Source organism: Xenopus tropicalis, chromosome 1, assembly GCF_000004195.4.
Source record: "Xenopus tropicalis strain Nigerian chromosome 1, UCB_Xtro_10.0, whole genome shotgun sequence".
In the NCBI taxonomy this organism is placed as follows: domain Eukaryota; kingdom Metazoa; phylum Chordata; class Amphibia; order Anura; family Pipidae; genus Xenopus; species Xenopus tropicalis.
Window position 1 is genome coordinate 5,938,243 of NC_030677.2, and position 24,128 is coordinate 5,962,370.

At 40.9% G+C, this 24,128-nt stretch overlaps 2 protein-coding genes across 2 annotated transcripts; both read left to right on the forward strand.

Annotated features, from left to right (window-relative positions):
- Nucleotides 1-532: 532 nt before the first annotated feature.
- LOC108645134 (vomeronasal type-2 receptor 26) lies at nucleotides 533-1,030 on the forward strand (the record flags this gene model as incomplete). The annotated part of the gene is made up of 1 exon (XM_018089883.2): nucleotides 533-1,030. A coding segment is annotated over one exon (498 nt), but the record flags the coding sequence as incomplete, so codon positions are not given.
- Nucleotides 1,031-6,299: 5,269 nt separating this feature from the next.
- Nucleotides 6,300-23,860, forward strand: LOC100498411. The gene is made up of 10 exons (XM_031895219.1): nucleotides 6,300-6,335; nucleotides 16,625-16,811; nucleotides 17,307-17,418; nucleotides 19,405-19,583; nucleotides 19,908-20,015; nucleotides 20,144-20,284; nucleotides 20,382-20,599; nucleotides 21,607-21,766; nucleotides 23,210-23,349; nucleotides 23,677-23,860. The coding sequence occupies exons 2-10, from the start codon at nucleotides 16,625-16,627 to the stop codon at nucleotides 23,692-23,694; spliced, it is 1,263 nt and encodes a 420-aa protein (XP_031751079.1). The 5' UTR covers nucleotides 6,300-6,335; the 3' UTR covers nucleotides 23,695-23,860.
- Nucleotides 23,861-24,128: the final 268 nt, after the last annotated feature.

Consider the following 24,128-nt stretch of genomic DNA (forward strand, 5'->3'; position numbering starts at 1 on the left):
AAAGCAGGGAGTTACTAATTCTGGGCAGAAAAGAAACATTGAGGGTAAGATGTCACAAAAACTTCAAAAATTAGAAGTCTGGCAGAGAATTTTTTTGAAACAAAAGATTTTCAGGAATCAGGGATAAAAGCTGCATCTCCAGAGAGGAGCAAGAGGAACGGAGAGGGAAAGAAAGGAAAGTTATTATACAACTCAGTAATCAGTTGGATGTTGCCACAACAATTATACAACTAATGCATATTAATTTCATATTGAAGTAAATGATATGTACAGTATTCCAATATTGTTCTTACTCACAATATTAGTATTACATGCTGACAGATTTATTTATTTTCTTGCAGATATGGATAATTGTCTAAAATGTGGGGACTATGAATGGCCCAACCCAGAGAAAACTGTGTGTATTGAGAAGCAAATCCAGTTTCTGTCATATGATGATTCTCTTACTCTGGTCTTTATTGTCCACTCTCTGGTGTTTTTTATAATAGCAGCAGTTATACTGGGAATCTTTATTTCATTCCGAGACACCCCAGTAGTGAGAGCCAATAATCACACTCTGAGCTTTATTCTCCTTGTCTCCATCAAGCTGAGCTTCCTCTCTGTGTTTCTGTTCCTCGGTCGCCCTGTGGATATAACCTGCATGCTCCAGCAAACCTCCTTTGGGATCACCTTCTCCATAGCTGTGTCTTGTATCCTGGCCAAGACTATCATGGTTTGTGTTGCTTTTAAAGCCACTAAGCCTGGGAGTCCCTGGAGAAATTGGGTTGGAGTCAAGGTGGCCTACTGTATTGTTATTTTTTGTTCAATTATCCAAATACTAATTAGTGTTATCTGGTTGACCATTTCTCCCCCATTCTTGGAGCTAAACTTCCTTTCTGAACCTGGACAAATCATCATTCAGTGCAATGAGGGCTCAGTCATTGCCTTCTATATTGTCCTCTCCTACATGGGACTGTTGGCATCTGTGAGCTTCATTGTAGCTTTCTTGGCTCGGAGCTTACCGGACAGTTTTAATGAGGCCAAGTACATCACTTTCAGCATGCTGCTCTTCTGCAGTGTTTGGATCACAATGATCCCGGCCTATCTGAGCACCAAAGGCAAATACATGGTGGCAGTGGAAATATTTGCCATCATCTCTTCATCCTGTGGCCTTCTCTTCTGTATATTCCTACCCAAATGTTACATTATTTTATTCAAACCAGAGATGAACTCAAAACAATATTTATTGGGAAATAATAAATAAATAATCATAAATAAGTAATTGTGGAGTATTTTATGATATTTGTACATTATGTGTAATTATTTTTTAAATTTCAAACTCTATTTGCTAGAGGATACAATGCATATTTAGCTGAAACAGAACTGCCTATATGTAATTGTTATCCAACATCATGTATCAACAAATTCTATTACAAAATGGAATCTAATAGGAAAATTATTAAAATCAACCATTACAAGTGAACTTTGATCAGGCAAGTCACTAGTTTGGGGCCGACATTGACCAAACATCAGGGTATGATCATTAGCTGACTGGATCTGCCACTAAACAGGAGATACAATTGAATTGAAAGTGAATTGATTAAATTATAGTTTGGTAAAGTAAAACTGATAAGTGATAATCACACAAGTTCATGCAGCCCTATTAAGGTCTTCTTAAAGGAGAAAGAAAGGTAAAAAAAGTAGGTTTATCAGAAAGGTCTATGTAAATACAGCCATAAGCACTCACAGAAACGCTGCACTAAGTTCTCTGTCAAAAGATTTGTTGTGTTTGTTTTCCTCTGCCAGAGACACGCAGCTCTCTCTTCTCTCCTGCTCCCCCCTCCCTCAAGAATGCTAAGAACTCCCTCCCCCCACTTAGAAGTGTGGATCTGAGCCAATCAGCAGGAAGCTTCCTCATAGTCTAACTAACTGAGCATATACACTGGTCTGGGTCTTGGTGCAGGAGTGAGGCATTATGGGAACTTTCTTTACACAGCTCAGTGTTTTTTCTTCCTGTTTGGCTTCTGATCATCTGAATGGGAGAAATATGGGGAGACTTAAGGGCACTATTGGGAAAACTGAAGGTATGCCTGCAGCTTGAGATTAACTCTTTATTAGCCTTTCCTTCTCCTTTAACCTGTAGAGCAGATCCTAACATGGACTTAATACTTTAAAGGAGAACTAAAGCCTAAAATAGAAAATCATTAGAAATGCTGTATTTTATATACTGAACATAAACATAAACATTATGAACTTACTGCACAAGCCCAGGGATTGAGAAGCCTAATTAAAATAATGATTTATGCTTTCAGTTGTCCACAGGGGGCCGCCATCTTGTTACTTTGTTATACCATCTTCTATAAGATCTGGCTCCTGCACATGCTCAGTTTGCTCTGGGCTGCTGTTGGGAGGCGGAGCTTAGGGAATGTAGTAAATTATCAAAACAACAGCACAAAGCCAGTGGCTGCATAAATATGCAAAAGAATCCTCCAATGAGAATCCCAGCTGATGTGAGTAAATCCGGCTCCCTGTTCTCTGTTCCTGCAATTGGAGTTGGGAGCAATAAGCACAGTTTCCCAGCACTGAACAAGTCTGTCCCTTTATCCCCATGTCTGATTCCTGTGCCATATAATGACGGGAAAATGCCATCATTATCTCTATATGTAAGATAATATCAAAATGGCTGATATAGTGCTGGGAATCTAATCAGCATTCTCATTGGCCAGTGCTTTTGTGTATATATTTTTTTCCCCCATGGAGAACTAGGTGGAACCTACAAATGACCCAATTGGCACAGAGACACAGGTGCATCATGGGTACAGGTACATATAAACTAGTGCTGCCCTATTATACACAGTTTATTACAGGATATCAATACAAACAAGCTTTAGCTCAGTATTTAGACATACCGTATTTTTCGCCGTATAAGACGCACTTTTCCTTCCCCCAAACTGGGGGGGAAAAGCCTGTGCGTCTTATACGGCGAATACTCACCCACCGCCAAGTCATCGCCGGAGGCTCCTCTCTTATACGGCGGCGTCAGGCCTTTTTATAAGGCTGCGCCCGTGCGTATGATGTCACACGTCAGCAACGAGGCGCAACCTTATAGAAGAGCCTGTTGCAGCGGCATAAGAGAGGAGCCTCCGGCGATGGTCTGTCACGGGTACTTTATATGGGGGCAATTGGGGGCTACTGTTTATGGGGGCAATTGGGGGCTACTGTTTATGGGGGCAATTGGGGCACTTTCTATTGGGGGCACTGTGTGTAGGGGCTATTGTCTATGGGGCAATTGGGGCACTGTGTATGGGGGCACTTTTGTAATATTTGGGGGGATATTACCCCCCCGTGGACGTCCGTACCATGCAACCTCTTCCCCTTTCAGTGCCAATTGGCATGCTCTGACACTGCTGACATTGGCGCACGCACCTCTAGTCATGCAAAGCACACAGCAGGATGGCAAGTACTTGATAATTAGTATATTATATAGTTCAGAATCTTTTTTTTCTAGATTTTTCTCCTTTAAAATTGGGTGCGTCTTATATTCCAGAGCGTCTTATATGGCGAAAAATATGGTAACTTGTTTATAACAGACTCCCAAAATTTTCCCATATCCCCATCCCCCAAAATATCAGCTCAGAAAATAATTGGGGCTTTTTCTAATATAAACACATTCTGAATTCTATCCTTCTACAAATGACTTTCTCTTATACTCACATTACACTGACCAAAGCAAAGGGGCGCCACGCAGCCTGGGGGGCGCCACGCAGCCTGGGGGGCGCCACGCAGCCTGGGGGGCGCCACGCAGCCTGGGGGGCGCCACGCAGCCTGGGGGTGCCATACAGACTGGGGGTGCCATACACAGCCTGTTTATAATAGTGAGACACAAACTCTGAGCTCAGTGTCAGTCACTTTGCATCCTGGGAAGGAACATAGTGTTTGTGCAGAGGTTCCCCTGTACATGTTGTTCTGCCTATACACCTACTGGCACAGTTTGGCCTCTCCCCGTGTGTAATGCACACACACCCCCATGCAACTGCTTCATAAACACTGAGAGAAGTTATTGGTCTGTTGGGTACCAAAGTGAATAATATTCTGTACCTTAGCCCTGGGGGGAGTGTAAGGGGCATATACAGTCACTGTGTTACATACAGAGAAACCTTTCCAATGGGGCAGTTTATTCCCAGAGGGGCTGTTTGTAACAGCAAAGTGACTGGAACTTTTGTCACAGCTTCTGCCTCTGTTTCCAACCTTTGTAACTTATATTTGTTACACAGCTCAGTATTTGGGGTCATTACAAGGGGGAAAGAGAAGCCACACTAAGGATTCAGCTAAAGTCTCGCCCCAAGCTCAAAAGGCCTTTAGTTTTTAAGAGAGCAGCCAGACAGGACTGTGATTGGTTGGCTAGTATGCATGTTTAATAGTGACCAGACCAAGCAGGCAGGGGAAAGAAAAATATTGTGAGTCGGTCCCTAAGCTCAGGTCAGTGACATCAGCCAAGAGCAGACTGAGCATGTGCAGTAGTTGGGCAAAAGATGGAGAGCTACTGTGGGCATCTTCAGGGGCATGGGGCTTTATTTCTATAGAGCTTTGGTGACTTTGGGCTGATACAAGGGCCCAAAACACACAGCTAAACATTTCTAGATATATTCTTTTTTAGGCTTTAGTTGTCCTTTAAGAATGAATGTAATGTAATTGCACAGATAACAGGGCCGGGGATATATAAATGGGCAGTGAATATCAGAACACACATAAACTCCTCCATCTTATCTAAAGAGCATTAGTTTTGCTTTAATTAAGAGAACATTTTATTTGATTATGTGGCTATCTAACTACAGATAAAGGATCTAATTCATTTTGCATGAATTTCAAGCAGAGCCAATCAGCTGAGAATGATATTCTGGCAGCCATATGGGTCCCTGCAGTACTGCCCTGGGTGGGTCCCCTCACCAAGCCTGAGTATGAATACAAATACATTCAGGATGGAGATATCATCATTGGAGGAGTGTTCTCTGTTGTAGTACTGCTCCCCCATTTCCAATGCATCATAAGCAATAGTCACTTCATATAACTTTATGTCTAAATGAGCCAAACATTGGCATTCTATGTCCAGCAGCTAGATTGTACCAAGTGTTGTGCCTATTTACACTAATATGTTAATGAATGTTATGTTATGAATTTGGAAGATTCCATATTTTGGTTACAACTGCCTGAAATCAGCATATTCTACACTACTGGTGCAATTTAACTATATCTTCCTACTCTGGGATGGTACCTGGGATGGAATTTGAAATGATGGTACAAAAATTTAATAAAATAAGCCATTAAGTTTGCTTCAGACTTCCCACACAGCAGCTGACTCCGAGCCAGATCCGTTTTCAAACCGGCAAATCCGCGTTACAGTCACCTCCGTTTTCCACACAGCAACTGACTCCGAGCCAGATCCGTTTTCAAACCGGCAAATCCGCGTTACAGTCACCTCCGTTTTCCACACAGCAGCTGACTCCGAGCCAGATCCGTTTTCAAACCGGCAAATCCGCGTTACAGTCACCTCCGTTTTCCACACAGCAGCTGACTCCGAGCCAGATCCGTTTTCAAACTGGCAAATCCGCGTTACAGTCACCTCCGTTTTCCACACAGCAGCTGACTCCGAGCCAGATCCGTTTTCAAACCGGCAAATCCGCGTTACAGTCACCTCCGTTTTCCACACAGCAGCTGACTCCGAGCCAGATCCGTTTTCAAACCGGCAAATCCGCGTTACAGTCACCTCCGTTTCCCACACAGCAGCTGACTCCGAGCCAGATCCGTTTTCAAACCGGCAAATCCGCGTTACAGTCACCTCCGTTTCAGAGCTCAGGGCCGGGTGTCAGTGGGCGGGAACATTCGCTAAACGGATCTGTGCCGCATCTGTGAAAACGAGTGCGCTTCAGTGGTAGTACTACATCCTCAGAGCTACAAATTTCATAAAGGTAAGTCACAGTCTATTAACAGTTTTAGTGCCACAGGACGTAGAATCTACATCCTGGGTAACAAAGTACCTAAGTGCCACAGAACGTAGATTCTACGTCCTGCACTTCCGGATTTGGGAGCGGAGGAGCGGCTTTGGAAGCCGCTTCTTCACTCCCCGCTTGTTCCCCAGCCTCCAGACAATAGTCAGAGGGGGGGAAAGAGTGGCTCCTGGGGTGCGATAGCCCAGGGGCCCCATAAGAAAAGCCGTGCAATCCGTGCCTGGCTTTAACTATCTCCTTCTGCCTTTCTCTGCTTCCCCCTCTGCTCAGCCCCCTGCTTCCTGCCACTCCTACTCACTGCCAGACTGCTGCTGCTGCTGTCTCCCTGCAGATCCACGATCTACTACACAAGTAAGTGCCAAATACACACAAAAACACACATACACTAATAATATACTATAATGTTGTCTGCATTTGTACAGTTTTTACTGGTAAATCTGCTATATCTGCCCTCCATTCCATCTACTCTGTGGCCTTGTCTGCATTTGTACAGTTTTTACTGGTAAATCTGCTATATCTGCCCTCCATTCCATCTACTCTGTGGCCTTGTTGTCTGCATTTGTACAGTTTTTACTGGTAAATCTGCTATATCTGCCCTCCATTCCATCTACTCTGTGGCCTTGTCTGCATTTGTACAGTTTTTACTGGTAAATCTGCTATATCTGCCCTCTATTCCATCTACTCTGTGGCCTTGTTGTCTGCATTTGTACAGTTTTTACTGGTAAATCTGCTATACCTGCCCTCCATTCCATCTACTCTGTGGCCTTGTTGTCTGCATTTGTACAGTTTTTACTGGTAAATCTGCTATATCTGCCCTCCATTCCATCTACTCTGTGGCCTTGTCTGCATTTGTACAGTTTTACTGGTAAATCTGCTATATCTGCCCTCTATTCCATCTACTCTGTGGCCTTGTTGTCTGCATTTGTACAGTTTTTACTGGTAAATCTGCTATACCTGCCCTCCATTCCATCTACTCTGTGGCCTTGTCTGCATTTGTACAGTTTTTACTGGTAAATCTGCTATATCTGCCCTCCATTCCATCTACTCTGTGGCCTTGTTGTCTGCATTTGTACAGTTTTTACTGGTAAATCTGCTATATCTGCCCTCCATTCCATCTACTCTGTGGCCTTGTCTGCATTTGTACAGTTTTTACTGGTAAATCTGCTATATCTGCCCTCTATTCCATCTACTCTGTGGCCTTGTTGTCTGCATTTGTACAGTTTTTACTGGTAAATCTGCTATACCTGCCCTCCATTCCATCTACTCTGTGGCCTTGTCTGCATTTGTACAGTTTTTACTGGTAAATCTGCTATATCTGCCCTCCATTCCATCTACTCTGTGGCCTTGTTGTCTGCATTTGTACAGTTTTTACTGGTAAATCTGCTATATCTGCCCTCCATTCCATCTACTCTGTGGCCTTGTTGTCTGCATTTGTACAGTTTTTACTGGTAAATCTGCTATACCTGCCCTCCATTCCATCTACTCTGTGGCCTTGTTGTCTGCATTTGTACAGTTTTTACTGGTAAATCTGCTATATCTGCCCTCCATTCCATCTACTCTGTGGCCTTGTCTGCATTTGTACAGTTTTTACTGGTAAATCTGCTATACCTGCCCTCCATTCCATCTACTCTGTGGCCTTGTCTGCATTTGTACAGTTTTTACTGGTAAATCTGCTATATCTGCCCTCCATTCCATCTACTCTGTGGCCTTGTTGTCTGCATTTGTACAGTTTTTACTGGTAAATCTGCTATACCTGCCCTCCATTCCATCTACTCTGTGGCCTTGTTGTCTGCATTTGTACAGTTTTTACTGGTAAATCTGCTATATCTGCCCTCCATTCCATCTACTCTGTGGCCTTGTTGTCTGCATTTGTACAGTTTTTACTGGTAAATCTGCTATATCTGCCCTCCATTCCATCTACTCTGTGGCCTTGTTGTCTGCATTTGTACAGTTTTTACTGGTAAATCTGCTATATCTGCCCTCCATTCCATCTACTCTGTGGCCTTGTTGTCTGCATTTGTACAGTTTTTACTGGTAAATCTGCTATACCTGCCCTCCATTCCATCTACTCTGTGGCCTTGTTGTCTGCATTTGTACAGTTTTTACTGGTAAATCTGCTATACCTGCCCTCCATTCCATCTACTCTGTGGCCTTGTTGTCTGCATTTGTACAGTTTTTACTGGTAAATCTGCTATACCTGCCCTCCATTCCATCTACTCTGTGGCCTTGTCTGCATTTGTACAGTTTTTACTGGTAAATCTGCTATATCTGCACTCCATTCCATCTACTCTGTGGCCTTGTCTGCATTTGTACAGTTTTTACTGGTAAATCTGCTATATCTGCCCTCCATTCCATCTACTCTGTGGCCTTGTCTGCATTTGTACAGTTTTTACTGGTAAATCTGCTATACCTGCCCTCCATTCCATCTACTCTGTGGCCTTGTTGTCTGCATTTGTACAGTTTTTACTGGTAAATCTGCTATACCTGCCCTCCATTCCATCTACTCTGTGGCCTTGTTGTCTGCATTTGTACAGTTTTTACTGGTAAATCTGCTATATCTGCACTCCATTCCATCTACTCTGTGGCCTTGTCTGCATTTGTACAGTTTTTACTGGTAAATCTGCTATACCTGCCCTCCATTCCATCTACTCTGTGGCCTTGTCTGCATTTGTACAGTTTTTACTGGTAAATCTGCTATATCTGCCCTCTATTCCATCTACTCTGTGGCCTTGTCTGCATTTGTACAGTTTTTACTGGTAAATCTGCTATATCTGCACTCCATTCCATCTACTCTGTGGCCTTGTCTGCATTTGTACAGTTTTTACTGGTAAATCTGCTATACCTGCCCTCCATTCCATCTACTCTGTGGCCTTGTCTGCATTTGTACAGTTTTTACTGGTAAATCTGCTATACCTGCCCTCCATTCCATCTACTCTGTGGCCTTGTTGTCTGCATTTGTACAGTTTTTACTGGTAAATCTGCTATACCTGCCCTCCATTCCATCTACTCTGTGGCCTTGTTGTCTGCATTTGTACAGTTTTTACTGGTAAATCTGCTATATCTGCACTCCATTCCATCTACTCTGTGGCCTTGTCTGCATTTGTACAGTTTTTACTGGTAAATCTGCTATACCTGCCCTCCATTCCATCTACTCTGTGGCCTTGTTGTCTGCATTTGTACAGTTTTTACTGGTAAATCTGCTATACCTGCCCTCCATTCCATCTACTCTGTGGCCTTGTCTGCATTTGTACAGTTTTTACTGGTAAATCTGCTATATCTGCCCTCTATTCCATCTACTCTGTGGCCTTGTTGTCTGCATTTGTACAGTTTTTACTGGTAAATCTGCTATACCTGCCCTCCATTCCATCTACTCTGTGGCCTTGTCTGCATTTGTACAGTTTTTACTGGTAAATCTGCTATATCTGCCCTCTATTCCATCTACTCTGTGGCCTTGTTGTCTGCATTTGTACAGTTTTTACTGGTAAATCTGCTATACCTGCCCTCCATTCCATCTACTCTGTGGCCTTGTTGTCTGCATTTGTACAGTTTTTACTGGTAAATCTGCTATATCTGCCCTCCATTCCATCTACTCTGTGGCCTTGTCTGCATTTGTACAGTTTTTACTGGTAAATCTGCTATATCTGCCCTCCATTCCATCTACTCTGTGGCCTTGTTGTCTGCATTTGTACAGTTTTTACTGGTAAATCTGCTATACCTGCCCTCCATTCCATCTACTCTGTGGCCTTGTCTGCATTTGTACAGTTTTTACTGGTAAATCTGCTATATCTGCACTCCATTCCATCTACTCTGTGGCCTTGTCTGCATTTGTACAGTTTTACTGGTAAATCTGCTATATCTGCCCTCCATTCCATCTACTCTGTGGCCTTGTTGTCTGCATTTGTACAGTTTTTACTGGTAAATCTGCTATACCTGCCCTCCATTCCATCTACTCTGTGGCCTTGTCTGCATTTGTACAGTTTTTACTGGTAAATCTGCTATACCTGCCCTCCATTCCATCTACTCTGTGGCCTTGTTGTCTGCATTTGTACAGTTTTTACTGGTAAATCTGCTATACCTGCCCTCCATTCCATCTACTCTGTGGCCTTGTTGTCTGCATTTGTACAGTTTTTACTGGTAAATCTGCTATACCTGCCCTCCATTCCATCTACTCTGTGGCCTTGTTGTCTGCATTTGTACAGTTTTTACTGGTAAATCTGCTATATCTGCCCTCCATTCCATCTACTCTGTGGCCTTGTTGTCTGCATTTGTACAGTTTTTACTGGTAAATCTGCTATACCTGCCCTCCATTCCATCTACTCTGTGGCCTTGTCTGCATTTGTACAGTTTTTACTGGTAAATCTGCTATATCTGCCCTCCATTCCATCTACTCTGTGGCCTTGTCTGCATTTGTACAGTTTTTACTGGTAAATCTGCTATATCTGCCCTCCATTCCATCTACTCTGTGGCCTTGTTGTCTGCATTTGTACAGTTTTTACTGGTAAATCTGCTATATCTGCCCTCCATTCCATCTACTCTGTGGCCTTGTTGTCTGCATTTGTACAGTTTTTACTGGTAAATCTGCTATACCTGCCCTCCATTCCATCTACTCTGTGGCCTTGTTGTCTGCATTTGTACAGTTTTTACTGGTAAATCTGCTATATCTGCCCTCCATTCCATCTACTCTGTGGCCTTGTCTGCATTTGTACAGTTTTTACTGGTAAATCTGCTATACCTGCCCTCCATTCCATCTACTCTGTGGCCTTGTCTGCATTTGTACAGTTTTTACTGGTAAATCTGCTATATCTGCCCTCTATTCCATCTACTCTGTGGCCTTGTTGTCTGCATTTGTACAGTTTTTACTGGTAAATCTGCTATACCTGCCCTCCATTCCATCTACTCTGTGGCCTTGTTGTCTGCATTTGTACAGTTTTTACTGGTAAATCTGCTATATCTGCCCTCCATTCCATCTACTCTGTGGCCTTGTCTGCATTTGTACAGTTTTTACTGGTAAATCTGCTATATCTGCCCTCCATTCCATCTACTCTGTGGCCTTGTTGTCTGCATTTGTACAGTTTTTACTGGTAAATCTGCTATACCTGCCCTCCATTCCATCTACTCTGTGGCCTTGTCTGCATTTGTACAGTTTTTACTGGTAAATCTGCTATATCTGCACTCCATTCCATCTACTCTGTGGCCTTGTCTGCATTTGTACAGTTTTTACTGGTAAATCTGCTATATCTGCCCTCCATTCCATCTACTCTGTGGCCTTGTTGTCTGCATTTGTACAGTTTTTACTGGTAAATCTGCTATACCTGCCCTCCATTCCATCTACTCTGTGGCCTTGTCTGCATTTGTACAGTTTTTACTGGTAAATCTGCTATACCTGCCCTCCATTCCATCTACTCTGTGGCCTTGTCTGCATTTGTACAGTTTTTACTGGTAAATCTGCTATATCTGCACTCCATTCCATCTACTCTGTGGCCTTGTCTGCATTTGTACAGTTTTTACTGGTAAATCTGCTATACCTGCCCTCCATTCCATCTACTCTGTGGCCTTGTTGTCTGCATTTGTACAGTTTTTACTGGTAAATCTGCTATACCTGCCCTCCATTCCATCTACTCTGTGGCCTTGTCTGCATTTGTACAGTTTTTACTGGTAAATCTGCTATACCTGCCCTCCATTCCATCTACTCTGTGGCCTTGTCTGCATTTGTACAGTTTTTACTGGTAAATCTGCTATATCTGCACTCCATTCCATCTACTCTGTGGCCTTGTCTGCATTTGTACAGTTTTTACTGGTAAATCTGCTATATCTGCCCTCCATTCCATCTACTCTGTGGCCTTGTCTGCATTTGTACAGTTTTTACTGGTAAATCTGCTATATCTGCCCTCCATTCCATCTACTCTGTGGCCTTGTTGTCTGCATTTGTACAGTTTTTACTGGTAAATCTGCTATACCTGCTCTCCATTCCATCTACTCTGTGGCCTTGTCTGCATTTGTACAGTTTTTACTGGTAAATCTGCTATATCTGCCCTCCATTCCATCTACTCTGTGGCCTTGTCTGCATTTGTACAGTTTTTACTGGTAAATCTGCTATATCTGCCCTCCATTCCATCTACTCTGTGGCCTTGTTGTCTGCATTTGTACAGTTTTTACTGGTAAATCTGCTATATCTGCCCTCCATTCCATCTACTCTGTGGCCTTGTTGTCTGCATTTGTACAGTTTTTACTGGTAAATCTGCTATATCTGCCCTCCATTCCATCTACTCTGTGGCCTTGTTGTCTGCATTTGTACAGTTTTTACTGGTAAATCTGCTATACCTGCCCTCCATTCCATCTACTCTGTGGCCTTGTCTGCATTTGTACAGTTTTTACTGGTAAATCTGCTATATCTGCCCTCCATTCCATCTACTCTGTGGCCTTGTTGTCTGCATTTGTACAGTTTTTACTGGTAATTTTCATTTTTGGCACTAGCCAAAATCTATAGACTATTAGCTCTTTCTGTAGTTTTGTACATTTTATGACCCCCCATAAAACTCCTCTGTAAATAAACTCTGTAAGTCACTTTATATCAGGGTTCATCTTCACTCTTGCTATACTCCCCCCCTCTGACACAGCTGGGTGATTAGCCTGTTGCTTGATCAATTACAATCAGTTGTGATTCCCCAGCTTTGCCTCTCCCTATTAAGACTTTCTTAGGGGAGAGCATTTGCTGGGGGTTGAGCATTTGCAAGGGTGATTTGTTCCAAAGTGATTCGTTTACAAGTGATCTGAACGAGTTTAACAAGGAGTTAATCAGAGGAGACCTACAAGGAGAGCCACTACAGACTGCTGCTTGAAATTAAAGAACTGTCTCAAATGCAGACCAACTCATTAATGCACTGAGGAACCATTGCCATTCTCTGACGCTACAAGACTACACCTCACCTGATAATGGCAAAATGCACTTCATTTCTTCTAATTGTATGCATGGTGCTCCCTAAGGTAGTCACTTCCTTTAACCCCCCTGCTGTCTGTCCATACTCCATCCACATATCCTCCTCCCTGCTCCCATCTACATACTCCAGCTCCTTCACCCTTTATAACTACTTGCAATACCTCTGTCCCCCGGTTACTGTCCCTACGCGGAGGCGCAATCATTTTAACCATTTACCAGTAAATATGTTAATAATAGGCTAAAAATAAGAAATAAGAAACACTGAATTTTTTTTGTTCACACTTAATATTTATTTAGAGACTATGAAAAGGAGGGAACCACCTTTAACAAGTTCTGGAGTCAGACGGAGGGCTCGCATTGCACTTGAAAAACGCCTGCATGACATTGCAGACTTACAACCAGAACCAACTTTTACAACAGCTTACGAAGCTGATGCATATTCCACAACCAATGACAGTGACTCAAGACTCTCTCGGACAGACGAGCATTTAGATTCTATTTGCACAGATGATTTTGGAGGATTGACTGAAAGACAGTGTGTTTCAGAGCCTGACTCTGAATCCGAACCAGAGGTTGCAGATGAGCCAGTCAGCTTTGTTGAAACTTTAGCCAACTGGTCTGTACAGTTTGGTGTTTCTTTAGTTGCCCTATCAGCTCTCCTTAGTTTGTTGAGAGTGTACCACCCAGAACTTCCAAAGGATGCCCGAACCATCCTTAAAACAAAAACTGAATATAAAATTCAACAAAAATGTGGTGGGTTTTATCATTATAGAGGTATCCTGACAGCTCTCTGGAACACCCTAACCAAACTAATTGAAAAGTTTCCAAATGGCTTTACTTTTAAATTGCAAGTAAACATTGATGGCTTGCCATTGTTTAAGAGCACAAATTTACAGTTATGGCCCATTTTAGGACTCTTGTTAAATGCCCCAATGAAAGAACCTGTTGTTATCGGGCTCTTCTGTGGTACCAAAAAACCAAATGCCCCTGATGAATATTTGAAAGACTTTACCCACGAGTTAAAACAGCTGCAGGAAGGAGTCTATTTTAAAGAAAAAAAGGTTTTCTTTGAACTGGATTCTGTTGTATGTGATACCCCTGCTAGAGCTTTTGTAAAAAACGTAAAGGCACACAATGGTTATCATGGATGTGATAAGTGTTGCCAGCCAGGAGTTTATGTTAACCACAGAATGACATACCCCCAGAATGATTTTGTGTTACGGACTGATTCATCATTTTCAGACAAAGTTGACGAGGACCATCATCATGATGGACCACATGGATTTTTTGGTCTAGATGTGGGCATGGTGACTAGATTTCCTATAGATTACATGCACCTTGCATGTTTAGGTGTTACACGTAAATTGTTAAATGTTTGGCTGAGGGGCCCTTTGAAATTTCGCTTGTCCTCCGGTTGTGTTGATCGCATTTCTCAAACTCTGACTCAGATGCGTGCGTACATACCAGTTGAGTTTGTAAGGAAACCAAGATCTTTGAGAGAACTAGATCGTTGGAAAGCTACTGAACTTAGACAGTTTCTGTTGTATACTGGTTCTGTTGCTCTGGCACCGTATTTAGATCATAATTTATATAACAACTTTATGTTATTTTATACAGGTATTTGCATCCTTGTTAGCCCGCAGCTTTATTCTTTGTTTAACAATTATGCAAACACGCTTCTTACAGCATTTGTAAAACATGTTGGGGAGCTTTATGGAAAAGATGCCTTAGTGTATAATGTGCATGCCTTGGTCCACCTGTCAGCTGATGCCAAACTACATGGTTCTTTAGACACTATCTCAGCTTTTCCATATGAAAATTACCTCCGTACACTGAAGAAGTTTGTGAGAAAGCCAGAATTTCCTCTTGCGCAGATAATAAGAAGGTTATCAGAGGTTGAAAAAATCAGTAGTTCTGAGTTGCCCTGTAAAGCTTTAAGAATGCAACATTATGTTGGACCTGTTCCTGATGGCCTTCAAGCAACAGCACAGTACAGGGAGCTGAGGACTGAACACTGGTCAGTGAAAGCTTCAACAGGAGATAATGTTTTTGCTATAGGCAAAGACATTTGTGTTATTCTTAACATTGTTCAGTCTGTAAAGGAAATATACGTTGTGTTTAGAGTTTTTACACAAATTGCAAATTTTTTCAACTATCCAATGAGCTCGGATTTTCTTAGAGTATTTATTGTGTCAGAGCCAACAGGACCATTAAGGGTAGCCAAAGCATCACAGATCTCTCACAAGTGTGTACTCCTTCCTTACAATGATAAATTTGTTGTCATGCCTCTCTTGCATACCCGCTTATAGAACACAGCTCTAGTTCAGGTTAGGGATGGGGTTAGGAACAATATGACGAAAAAGACTGACAAAAACTGACAAAAGACTGCTTTACTTCACAAAGGTTTCTGGATACTGGATTTTGAAAATGTGAGTATTCCAAATAAACCACTTTAGATCAGTGGTTCTCAATTCTAGTCCTCACTAACACACCCGATTCAGATCAGATCGATAGAAGAGCGCTCCATGCATGATCGGATGATCCCTGACCATGATCCCAGAGCATGGTAGTTCTGATGAGGTTTACTTTGTAAATTTTCTTTTGCTTTTACTCTTCTCTGGTAAATTTCTAACTTGAACAATTTATTTTTTGAGAAATAACAAAATATATTATTAAGTGTAATACAGCAAAATTGAGTCAGTTATCTTATTTACATGTTAATAAAACTAAAAAGAAAAACAACTAACAAGAAAAAGGGGGGAGCAGGTAACTTGGGGTAAGTGGTAAATGACTGATGGCTTTATAATACATTTTATGAAGCATTGACAGTAACACTTCATTTCATGTACAGTATAAAAAAAGTACACCAGAAATTTTTGTAAATATTTTATTCTATCTTTTCATGTGACAACATTGAAGAAATGCCGCTGCTCCAGTGTACAGTAGAGAGTGTACAGCCTGTATAACAGTGTACATTTGCTGTCCTCTCAAAATAACCCAACACACAGCCATTAATGTCTAAACCGCTGGCAACACCCCAAATGGAAATGTCCAAATTGGGACCAACGTGTCAATATTTTGACACGTTGGTCCCACCATTCACCATTATTTTCTAGCACTTATATCCTTTTCCATCTTTATGTAGAGCAACAATTGTTTTTTTCAGATCCTCAGAGAGTTCTTTGCCATGAGGAGCCATGTTGAACTTCCAGTGACCAGTATGAGAGAGTGTGAGAGCAATAACACCAAATTTAGGGACTAGGGAGGGAAATGGCTAATTGGGACCAATTTTGGACATTTCCACTTAGGGGTGTACTCACTTTTGTTGCCAGCAGTTTAGACATTAATGTCTGTGTGTTGAGTTATTTTGAGGGGACAGTAAATGTGCACTGTTCTTACAGGCTGTACACTCACTATTGTACATTGGAGCAGAGTGGCATTTCTTAAGTGTTGTCACATGAAAAGGTATATTAAAGTATTTACAAAAATGTGAGAGGTGTACTCATTTTTGTGAGGTACTATATATGTTGTTACCTGTGCTTGTATGTTGTGTCAATTTTAATTGTTTGAGGGAAAAGGCAATCTATGCTGGTGATAACAGTATGATCAAAGAATGCTAGTACATGGATTGAAGGAAAATGTTAAAGGAATGTTGTATGTCTTTTAAAATATGTAATACTTTCTGCAAAAACTTCTTTTTCAGATGTTTTTGGTTGTGGAATTTATAGAAACAAACACTGTTAACATTATATCTGAATCATGGCTTGAAGATGGTGTCACTTGGTGGCCAAACTATAGAAGCGACGAACGCATAAACCGAGCTGTTCAAAAATGTGAAGAGCCAGGAGCAGACTGGAAAAAATATGATGTTCGAGTCCATTCAAGAACAGGTAAGAATCTGCTTTAGAAATAAAATGAAATTTATTTGTAATTTCTGTGAACTAAACTTAAAAATTTTTTAATTTCAATTATTAATGGTTTCAAATTTCTATATTGTACACATTAATTTACACAAATTTAACAGTCAGTACTTAATAGTGGGTCTAGAACAACAGCCAAACCACTTTAGATCAGTGGTTCTCAATTCTAGTCCTCACTAACACACATGATTCAGATCAGATTGTTAGAAGAGCGCTCCATGCATAAACTGCATTCCGATTGAGATGATCGGATGATCCCTGAGCATGGTAGTTCTGATGATTTTCACAGAAAATTTAAATGAACAGCTAATATTTGATGTACTATAACAGGTGGAGTAATATTTATGTGTCGGATGCGGGTCAGATGGGCGACAGGCACAGACGGATTGCAGATTCAATTTGAGATTGTAGAAGTGAGGGTATTTATTTAATTAATTTTATTTATTTTTTGTGAATTCTGATCAGGTGATTACCTTAAAGCAAGACAGAAACTGAGGGCCTTGCTGACCTGCAATACCTCTGAATTACAAACAGATGAGGAGGAAGAAGTGATTAGGAAGAGAAAAATTAAGCCAAGGTTTCATATTCTGAGACTATTACTCCACTACTACTACAGTGGTGTGAAAAACTATTTGCCCCCTTCCTGATTTCTTATTCTTTTGCATGTTTGTCACACTTAAATGTTTCTGATCATCAAAAACCATTAACTATTAGTCAAAGATAACATAATTGAACACAAAATGCAGTTTTTAAATGAAGGTTTACGTTATTAAGGGAGAAAAAAAACTCCAAATCTACATGGCCCTGTGTGAAAAAGTGATTGCCCCCCTTGTTAAAAAATAACTTAACTGTGGTTTATCAATTTCAATTTTCAATTTCAATATCAATTTCTGTAGTCACCCCCAGGCCTGATTACTGCCACACCTGTTTCAATCAAGAAATCACTTAAATAGGAGCTACCTGACACAGAGAAGTAGACCAAAAGCACCTCAAAAGCTAGACATCATGCCAAGATCCAAAGAAATTCAGGAACAAATGAGAACAAAAGTAATTGAGATCTATCAGTCTGGTAAAGGTTATAAAGCCATTTCTAAAGCTTTGGGACTCCAGCGAACCACAGTGAGAGCCATTATCCACAAATGGCAAAAACATGGAACAGTGGTGAACCTTCCCAGGAGTGGCCGGCCGACCAAAATTACCCCAAGAGCGCAGAGAAAACTCATCCGAGAGGCCACAAAAGACCCCAGGACAACATCTAAAGAACTGCAGGCCTCACTTGCCTCAATTAAGGTCAGTGTTCACGACTCCACCATAAGAAAGAGACTGGGCAAAAACGGCCTGCATGGCAGATTTCCAAGGCGTAAACCACTTTTAAGCAAAAAGAACATTATGGCTCGTCTCAATTTTGCTAAAAAACATCTCAATGATTGCCAAGACTTTGGGGAAAATACCTTGTGGACCGACGAGACAAAAGTTGAACTTTTTGGAAGGTGCGTGTCCCGTTACATCTGGCGTAAAAGTAACACAGCATTTCAGAAAAAGAACATCATACCAACAGTAAAATATGGTGGCGGTAGTGTGATGGTTTGGGGTTGTTTTGCTGCTTCAGGACCTGGAAGGCTTGCTGTGATAGATGGAACCATGAATTCTACTGTCTACCAAAAAATCCTGAAGGAGAATGTCCGGCCATCTGTTCGTCAACTCAAGCTGAAGCAATCTTGGGTGCTGCAGCAGGACAATGACCCAAAACACACCAGCAAATCCACCTCTGAATGGCTGAAGAAAAACAAAATGAAGACTTTGGAGTGGCCTAGTCAAAGTCCTGACCTGAATCCTATTGAGATGTTGTGGCATGACCTTAAAAAGGCGGTTCATGCTAGAAAACCCTCAAATAAAGCTGAATTACTATTCTGCAAAGATGAGTGGGCCAAAATTCCTCCAGAGCGCTGTAAAAGACTCGTTGCAAGTTATCGCAAACGCTTGATTGCAGTTATTGCTGCTAAGGGTGGCCCAACCAGTTATTAGGTTCAGGGGGCAATTACTTTTTCACACAGGGCCATGTAGGTTTGGATTTTTTTTCTCCCTAAATAATAAAAACCCTCATTTAAAAACTGCATTTTGTGTTTACTTGTGTTATCTTTGACTAATAGTTAAATGTGTTTGATGATCAGAAACATTTAAGTGTGACAAACATGCAAAAGAATAAGAAATCAGGAAGGGGGCAAATAGTTTTTCACACCACTGTATATACCATTTAAAATACGTTTAGAAATATTTAACTATAGAGCTTAAAGGCTAGGTAGTGTAAACTTCTCTTTTTTTGCTTTGAAGTAATTTGCTATAATTGCCAAAGGAAGCAATGGACTGTTTGGATATTTTGCAGTACTATAAAGGGTCAATTGATACAAGCCATACTATAGATTCCATAGTGTAGGTTAATTTAATATTTTGTGTGTCTTTTTATGTATTTTGAGTGTTTTTAGGTTTTAATCTTTAACAAATTGCTTTAAGTTTTTAACCCTGCCAAACATTATGATTAGTTGGTGTTTGTTTTGTTTGTTAGGCAAATCTTTGGCGATACAGACTCTGACAGTGAGCCAGAGATGGCTATAAAGAGGAGATGCCACAATGTCCTCCCTTGTCCAGTACCACCTATTCCTCCCCCTACTCCTGACAATGAAGCTTGCCAGACTACTGCTAGACCTCTCCTAGACCAGAGGCAGACGGAATCTTATTTTACTGGTATATTCTTGTATTTTTGTTGAATAGTTTTTTAATACTGTTATGTTAATGTTACAACTGAACATGTATATACAGTCAAGCCGTGGCAAATTTTATCTTAAGTCAAGGTACTTGTCTGGATCTGATGCAGTTAATGTAACTGTAAAGTTAATGTTTTTATGTGCTGAGTGAATCTGACAGATCTTGGCTGAACATTGTTCGTTGTAAGTGCACATAATTAATAGAAACTATAAACATAAAGGATTTATTATTATAATAGTAAATTTTTCATAATTTGTTGTTATTCACTTAAAAATATGTTATTGACATACCTATGTTTCACAGCAGCACCACCTGCCCCCTTAAGTACATCTTGCATGCCTTCCAGTCCTCTGCCCCACTCCTCTGTTGGCCATTTTGATACGATGCATTTTCAAGATGATTTTTGCTCAGGTATTTTTTTATAATAATTAATATATATATATATATATATATATATAGTATATTTTTTAATAATTCTTTGCATGCCATCTTTGATCAACAGTCAGTGAGCTAAAAATAATGACTCTCCCCATGCTCAGGGCCTCAAGTTGCAACACGTGTCTCTCACACACCATCAAGCTCTATGGGCCAGATCTCTGCCACGCCTCTGCCAGATGAGCATTTCTTTAGGCCCACATTTAGACTGGGGAAGACAGGCACTGGACCAATTCCATGCTCTGGTAAAATCTTTTTTTTTTTTTTTTTTTTTTATTTCAAACATCCAGTTTTTCAAAATGATATATAATAAGAAAACTTTCAATCTTTCCTTTATTGTAGCTGCTCAGCTGCACATCCTAACTTTATTGGATTATGTGAAGGAACAGCAAACGGCGATTGCTGCTGCTGTGAACAATCTTGCTGCAAGACTGGGGACAGAGGCTCCTGTGGCTGAAATGCCTAAAGACATCAGTATCCCCCTGACCACTGTGCCTGAAGTTGAGGAGTTTGAGGAATGGCTTAAAGACTCAAGAAATTCACAAGCTAAACAAAACATGGTATGTTTTTTCCCATTATCTAAAGCTACTTTATGGTTGTTGTACCTACGTTATCTCAAGTGGTTCTGTGCCTGTTGTAGTGATACTGGCCTCAAATATTAATATTAATTCTTAGTTTTGGTTACATATTATTTAAGGTGAGAGTGTTAGATACAGGGCACCAATTAATATAAAGTTTGGTACTCATTCGGTTCATGGTAGAGAACAACGTGATCAAGACCATCCCTCCCTCCAGTGATCAGGTGCTCAGTCTGTCCATTAAGAAACATTAAGCAAACTCTATGCAGAGTTAACCCATGGAAATCTGCTGGACCAGACAACATTCCTGGCAGAGCGTTCACGGAATGTGCAGAACAGCTAGCATCTTTAACATTTTCCTGAGCAGCGCTGTTGTTCCTACATGCCTCAAGACAATGACCGTTGTCCCTGCGCTGAAGATGTCTACAGTTTCCTGCTTCAATTACTAACGTCCTTTTGCTCTCACACCCACTGTGAAGAAGTGTTTTGAGAGACTCATCAGGAAACAAATCAAAACACAGCTATCACGCTCATTGAACCCCTTGCAGTTTGAATATCATCCTAACTGCTCCATGGATGATGCCACAACCTTCCATCTGGCCCTTACACACCTGGACATACATGAATGCTGTTCATAGACTTCAGTTCAGCATCCAGTACAATCATTCCACAGCACCAGATTGAGTAATTGAGCCTGCCGGCCCTGAACACCTCCCTCTGTAATTGGATCCTGGACCTGAATTATGTTGTCTACAGTATGTAGCATCAGGGTCCTTTAGGAACGTTTCATTTCACTGTGTACTGCGTCAGCTATATGTGGTTGTAATGACAATAAAAGCGTCTTGACTTTACTAATGTCTCTCTCTACTTTTGTAGTCAGAGAGGGTCCTCACCGTAAAACGGCCCCTGGAATATGCTGTTCTCTACATTATATAAAAATTTTTCGTTTTGATTAGAGCAGACAATATAATATATTTTTGTCTTTTCAGATATCTGCTCTGGGTGCTGTTGGAGGTCAAAACACCAAAAGAGTGACATGGAACATACTTTCAAGGCTTTACTCAGATGCAGTAGCCAAACAAATAAACTGGAAAGGAGTCAATGGGAAGAAGTGCTTTAAGGAAATGCTCACAAGAAGTTTGTTGATCAGTAAGTATTGAGTAATACCAAGAAGTTGAGTATTAGATACATCTTTAAAACCTAAACAATAAAGTTACTATGCCATTATTATGGAGCTTATTATTCTGTGGAAGTTAAAGATTCTTTTTTGAAAGTTTTTCTTTATTAATTTTGGAACAAAAAGAGAATAGTAAAGGAGGAAGTGAAAGAAAATAGGAAAGAAAGAAGGTACTCATACATGGTAATACTCAGTGGTGGGCGTTTACATTTGAAGAAGTTTCATTTGTAACGGTGCCTAGCTACTTGTCTAGGGTTTGTTGAGGTATTAGTGGGTTATGCTATTCGTTCGTACTGTCAGCCAGCAGCTCCATATTTTGTCGAACTTGGCCGGGCATCCTCGGGCCAGGTAGGTAAGTTTCTGTCTTGGGAGTGTGTCATCCACCAGCTTTATCCAAAATCCCAGGGTTGGCGGTTCCGTATTTTTTCATGTCAGCAAAATAGCTTTCTTGGCATAATGTAGGAGTTGCTGCAGACATATCCTGTCCCCTGAGGGCAAAGTAAGACCTTCCGTATGGCCCAATAGGCAAAATTCAGGTGTCCTGATATTCGGGAGTCCCAGCAAGGAGCCCATATGGTGAGCCATAAGGTGAGTATGGTGGTCCTGTACTGCTGGATTAGGACACTCCCAGAATACATGGATGTAATTGCCCTGATCTACATTACATTTTACACACATCTGGGTATCCCTGGTATATGCGTGCCAGCCTGTGGGGGGTTAGGTACACTCTGTTAAGGAATTTGACCTGTATGTAGCGGTCCCTTGTTGCTGTATTATTTTCAGTTATTTGTTCTAGTATATCTTTCCAGACATCATTATCTAGCTGGGGAAAGTCCTGGGCCCATTTCAGCCTAATATGATTTACTGAGTCAAAGCTCCCCTGCAATAGTATGGCATTGAACCAGCTGAGGGGTTTGAGCAGATTAGGTCTGTGTAGGTATCGTTCAAGGGTACTTTCAGTAATATTGGGGGGCTCCCTGGGGAACTGTATCTGGAACGCATGTTTCAGCTGGAGGTACCTGAAGAGCATGTGGTTCTGCAGGTTAAATTCCTCCTTTAATTGAGCGTATTGCTTGATACCTCCTGCTTCCACCACATCATGTAGGTGCTTTACCCCTGCAGCAGCCCAAAGGTTAGCATCTGGGAAGGTCCTGAATTGCGTAAGGGTGTTATTGCCCCAGAGTGGTGTCCACTTGGACCAGCTATTTGCTTTTTTGTGTATTACTTTTACCGTTCTAGAAAAGACCTGGATTCATGGGATTTCATGGGTGGGGTTAAGGGGTGTATGGACGGTATCCCTCTATATATTTGGTTTGCCAATGCTTCAAATGAGGAGACCACTGCTGCTTCTAATACCGTGGCCTGGTTATTTGGATCTGGGTGAAGTTAAAGAGTCTTATTTTTCTTTTTACCAGGGGCTGTAAGAAAGAACCAGTCTTCGACCAATGCAGCAGACAGTGAGATAGATTCTTATGCCATCCGTTGGTTCAATCTTGCTCCTGACCGTGGCGGTGGCCGGAAAGAGCGTTCAAGAGTCAAAGAGGCGTTAACTGAGGTAAATTCAGATCCAAGAAGCATAGTGGCAGTTACATTTTTTCATTAGGATAACAAGTCAGTAATAGAGGTTGACTTCATGATAAAAATAAATTTCAACTTTTATTTAATGCAAAAAAACTCAAACATTATTAAACAGCCATTGATTTATAGATAAAAAATTAATAAATAAATGAAAATATTTTTTGTACTAGAATTTGTAAGATAACTTAATCAGTAAAATAAGTTATAAGTTAATTTGCAGTTTATCCATAGTCTGTCTCATAACACTGCTTTAGTGGAAAAATAACAGCTTTCTTATTGGTGTGTTTTTTTTGTTTTTTTTCAGATGGCCCATGGGAATTAAATTGTTTGACTGCTCTATCGGATTGTGTTTTTGTTCATTGGGATAAATCTGTTATTAGTATTCTCTGTTTTGTTCTGACCACATTGTTTGGACACAGGGGACCAACTCCTGTAGTTGCACAGTTAAAAAAAATAGTAAATAAATAAATAAATTTATTTGCATTGTTCTTGTACTGTTTTATTTGTTTTTTATTTACACTTTGCACAATAACTATTTTTGTCAACAGTGTTGTAAAGATCAGTGTTTGTTTTTCTTTTATTAGCATAAATATACTGTCAATTTACTTTACTTTGAAACAGAAACAGAAAAACAATACTTAAACAGTAGTCCAAGAACTGCTTGTGACCACTGACTTTATTGGATGTTATTCCTTATCCTGTCACTCCCCTACCGTCTTTGTTAGTAAAAGCATAACAAGGCTCAAAACATGGAGA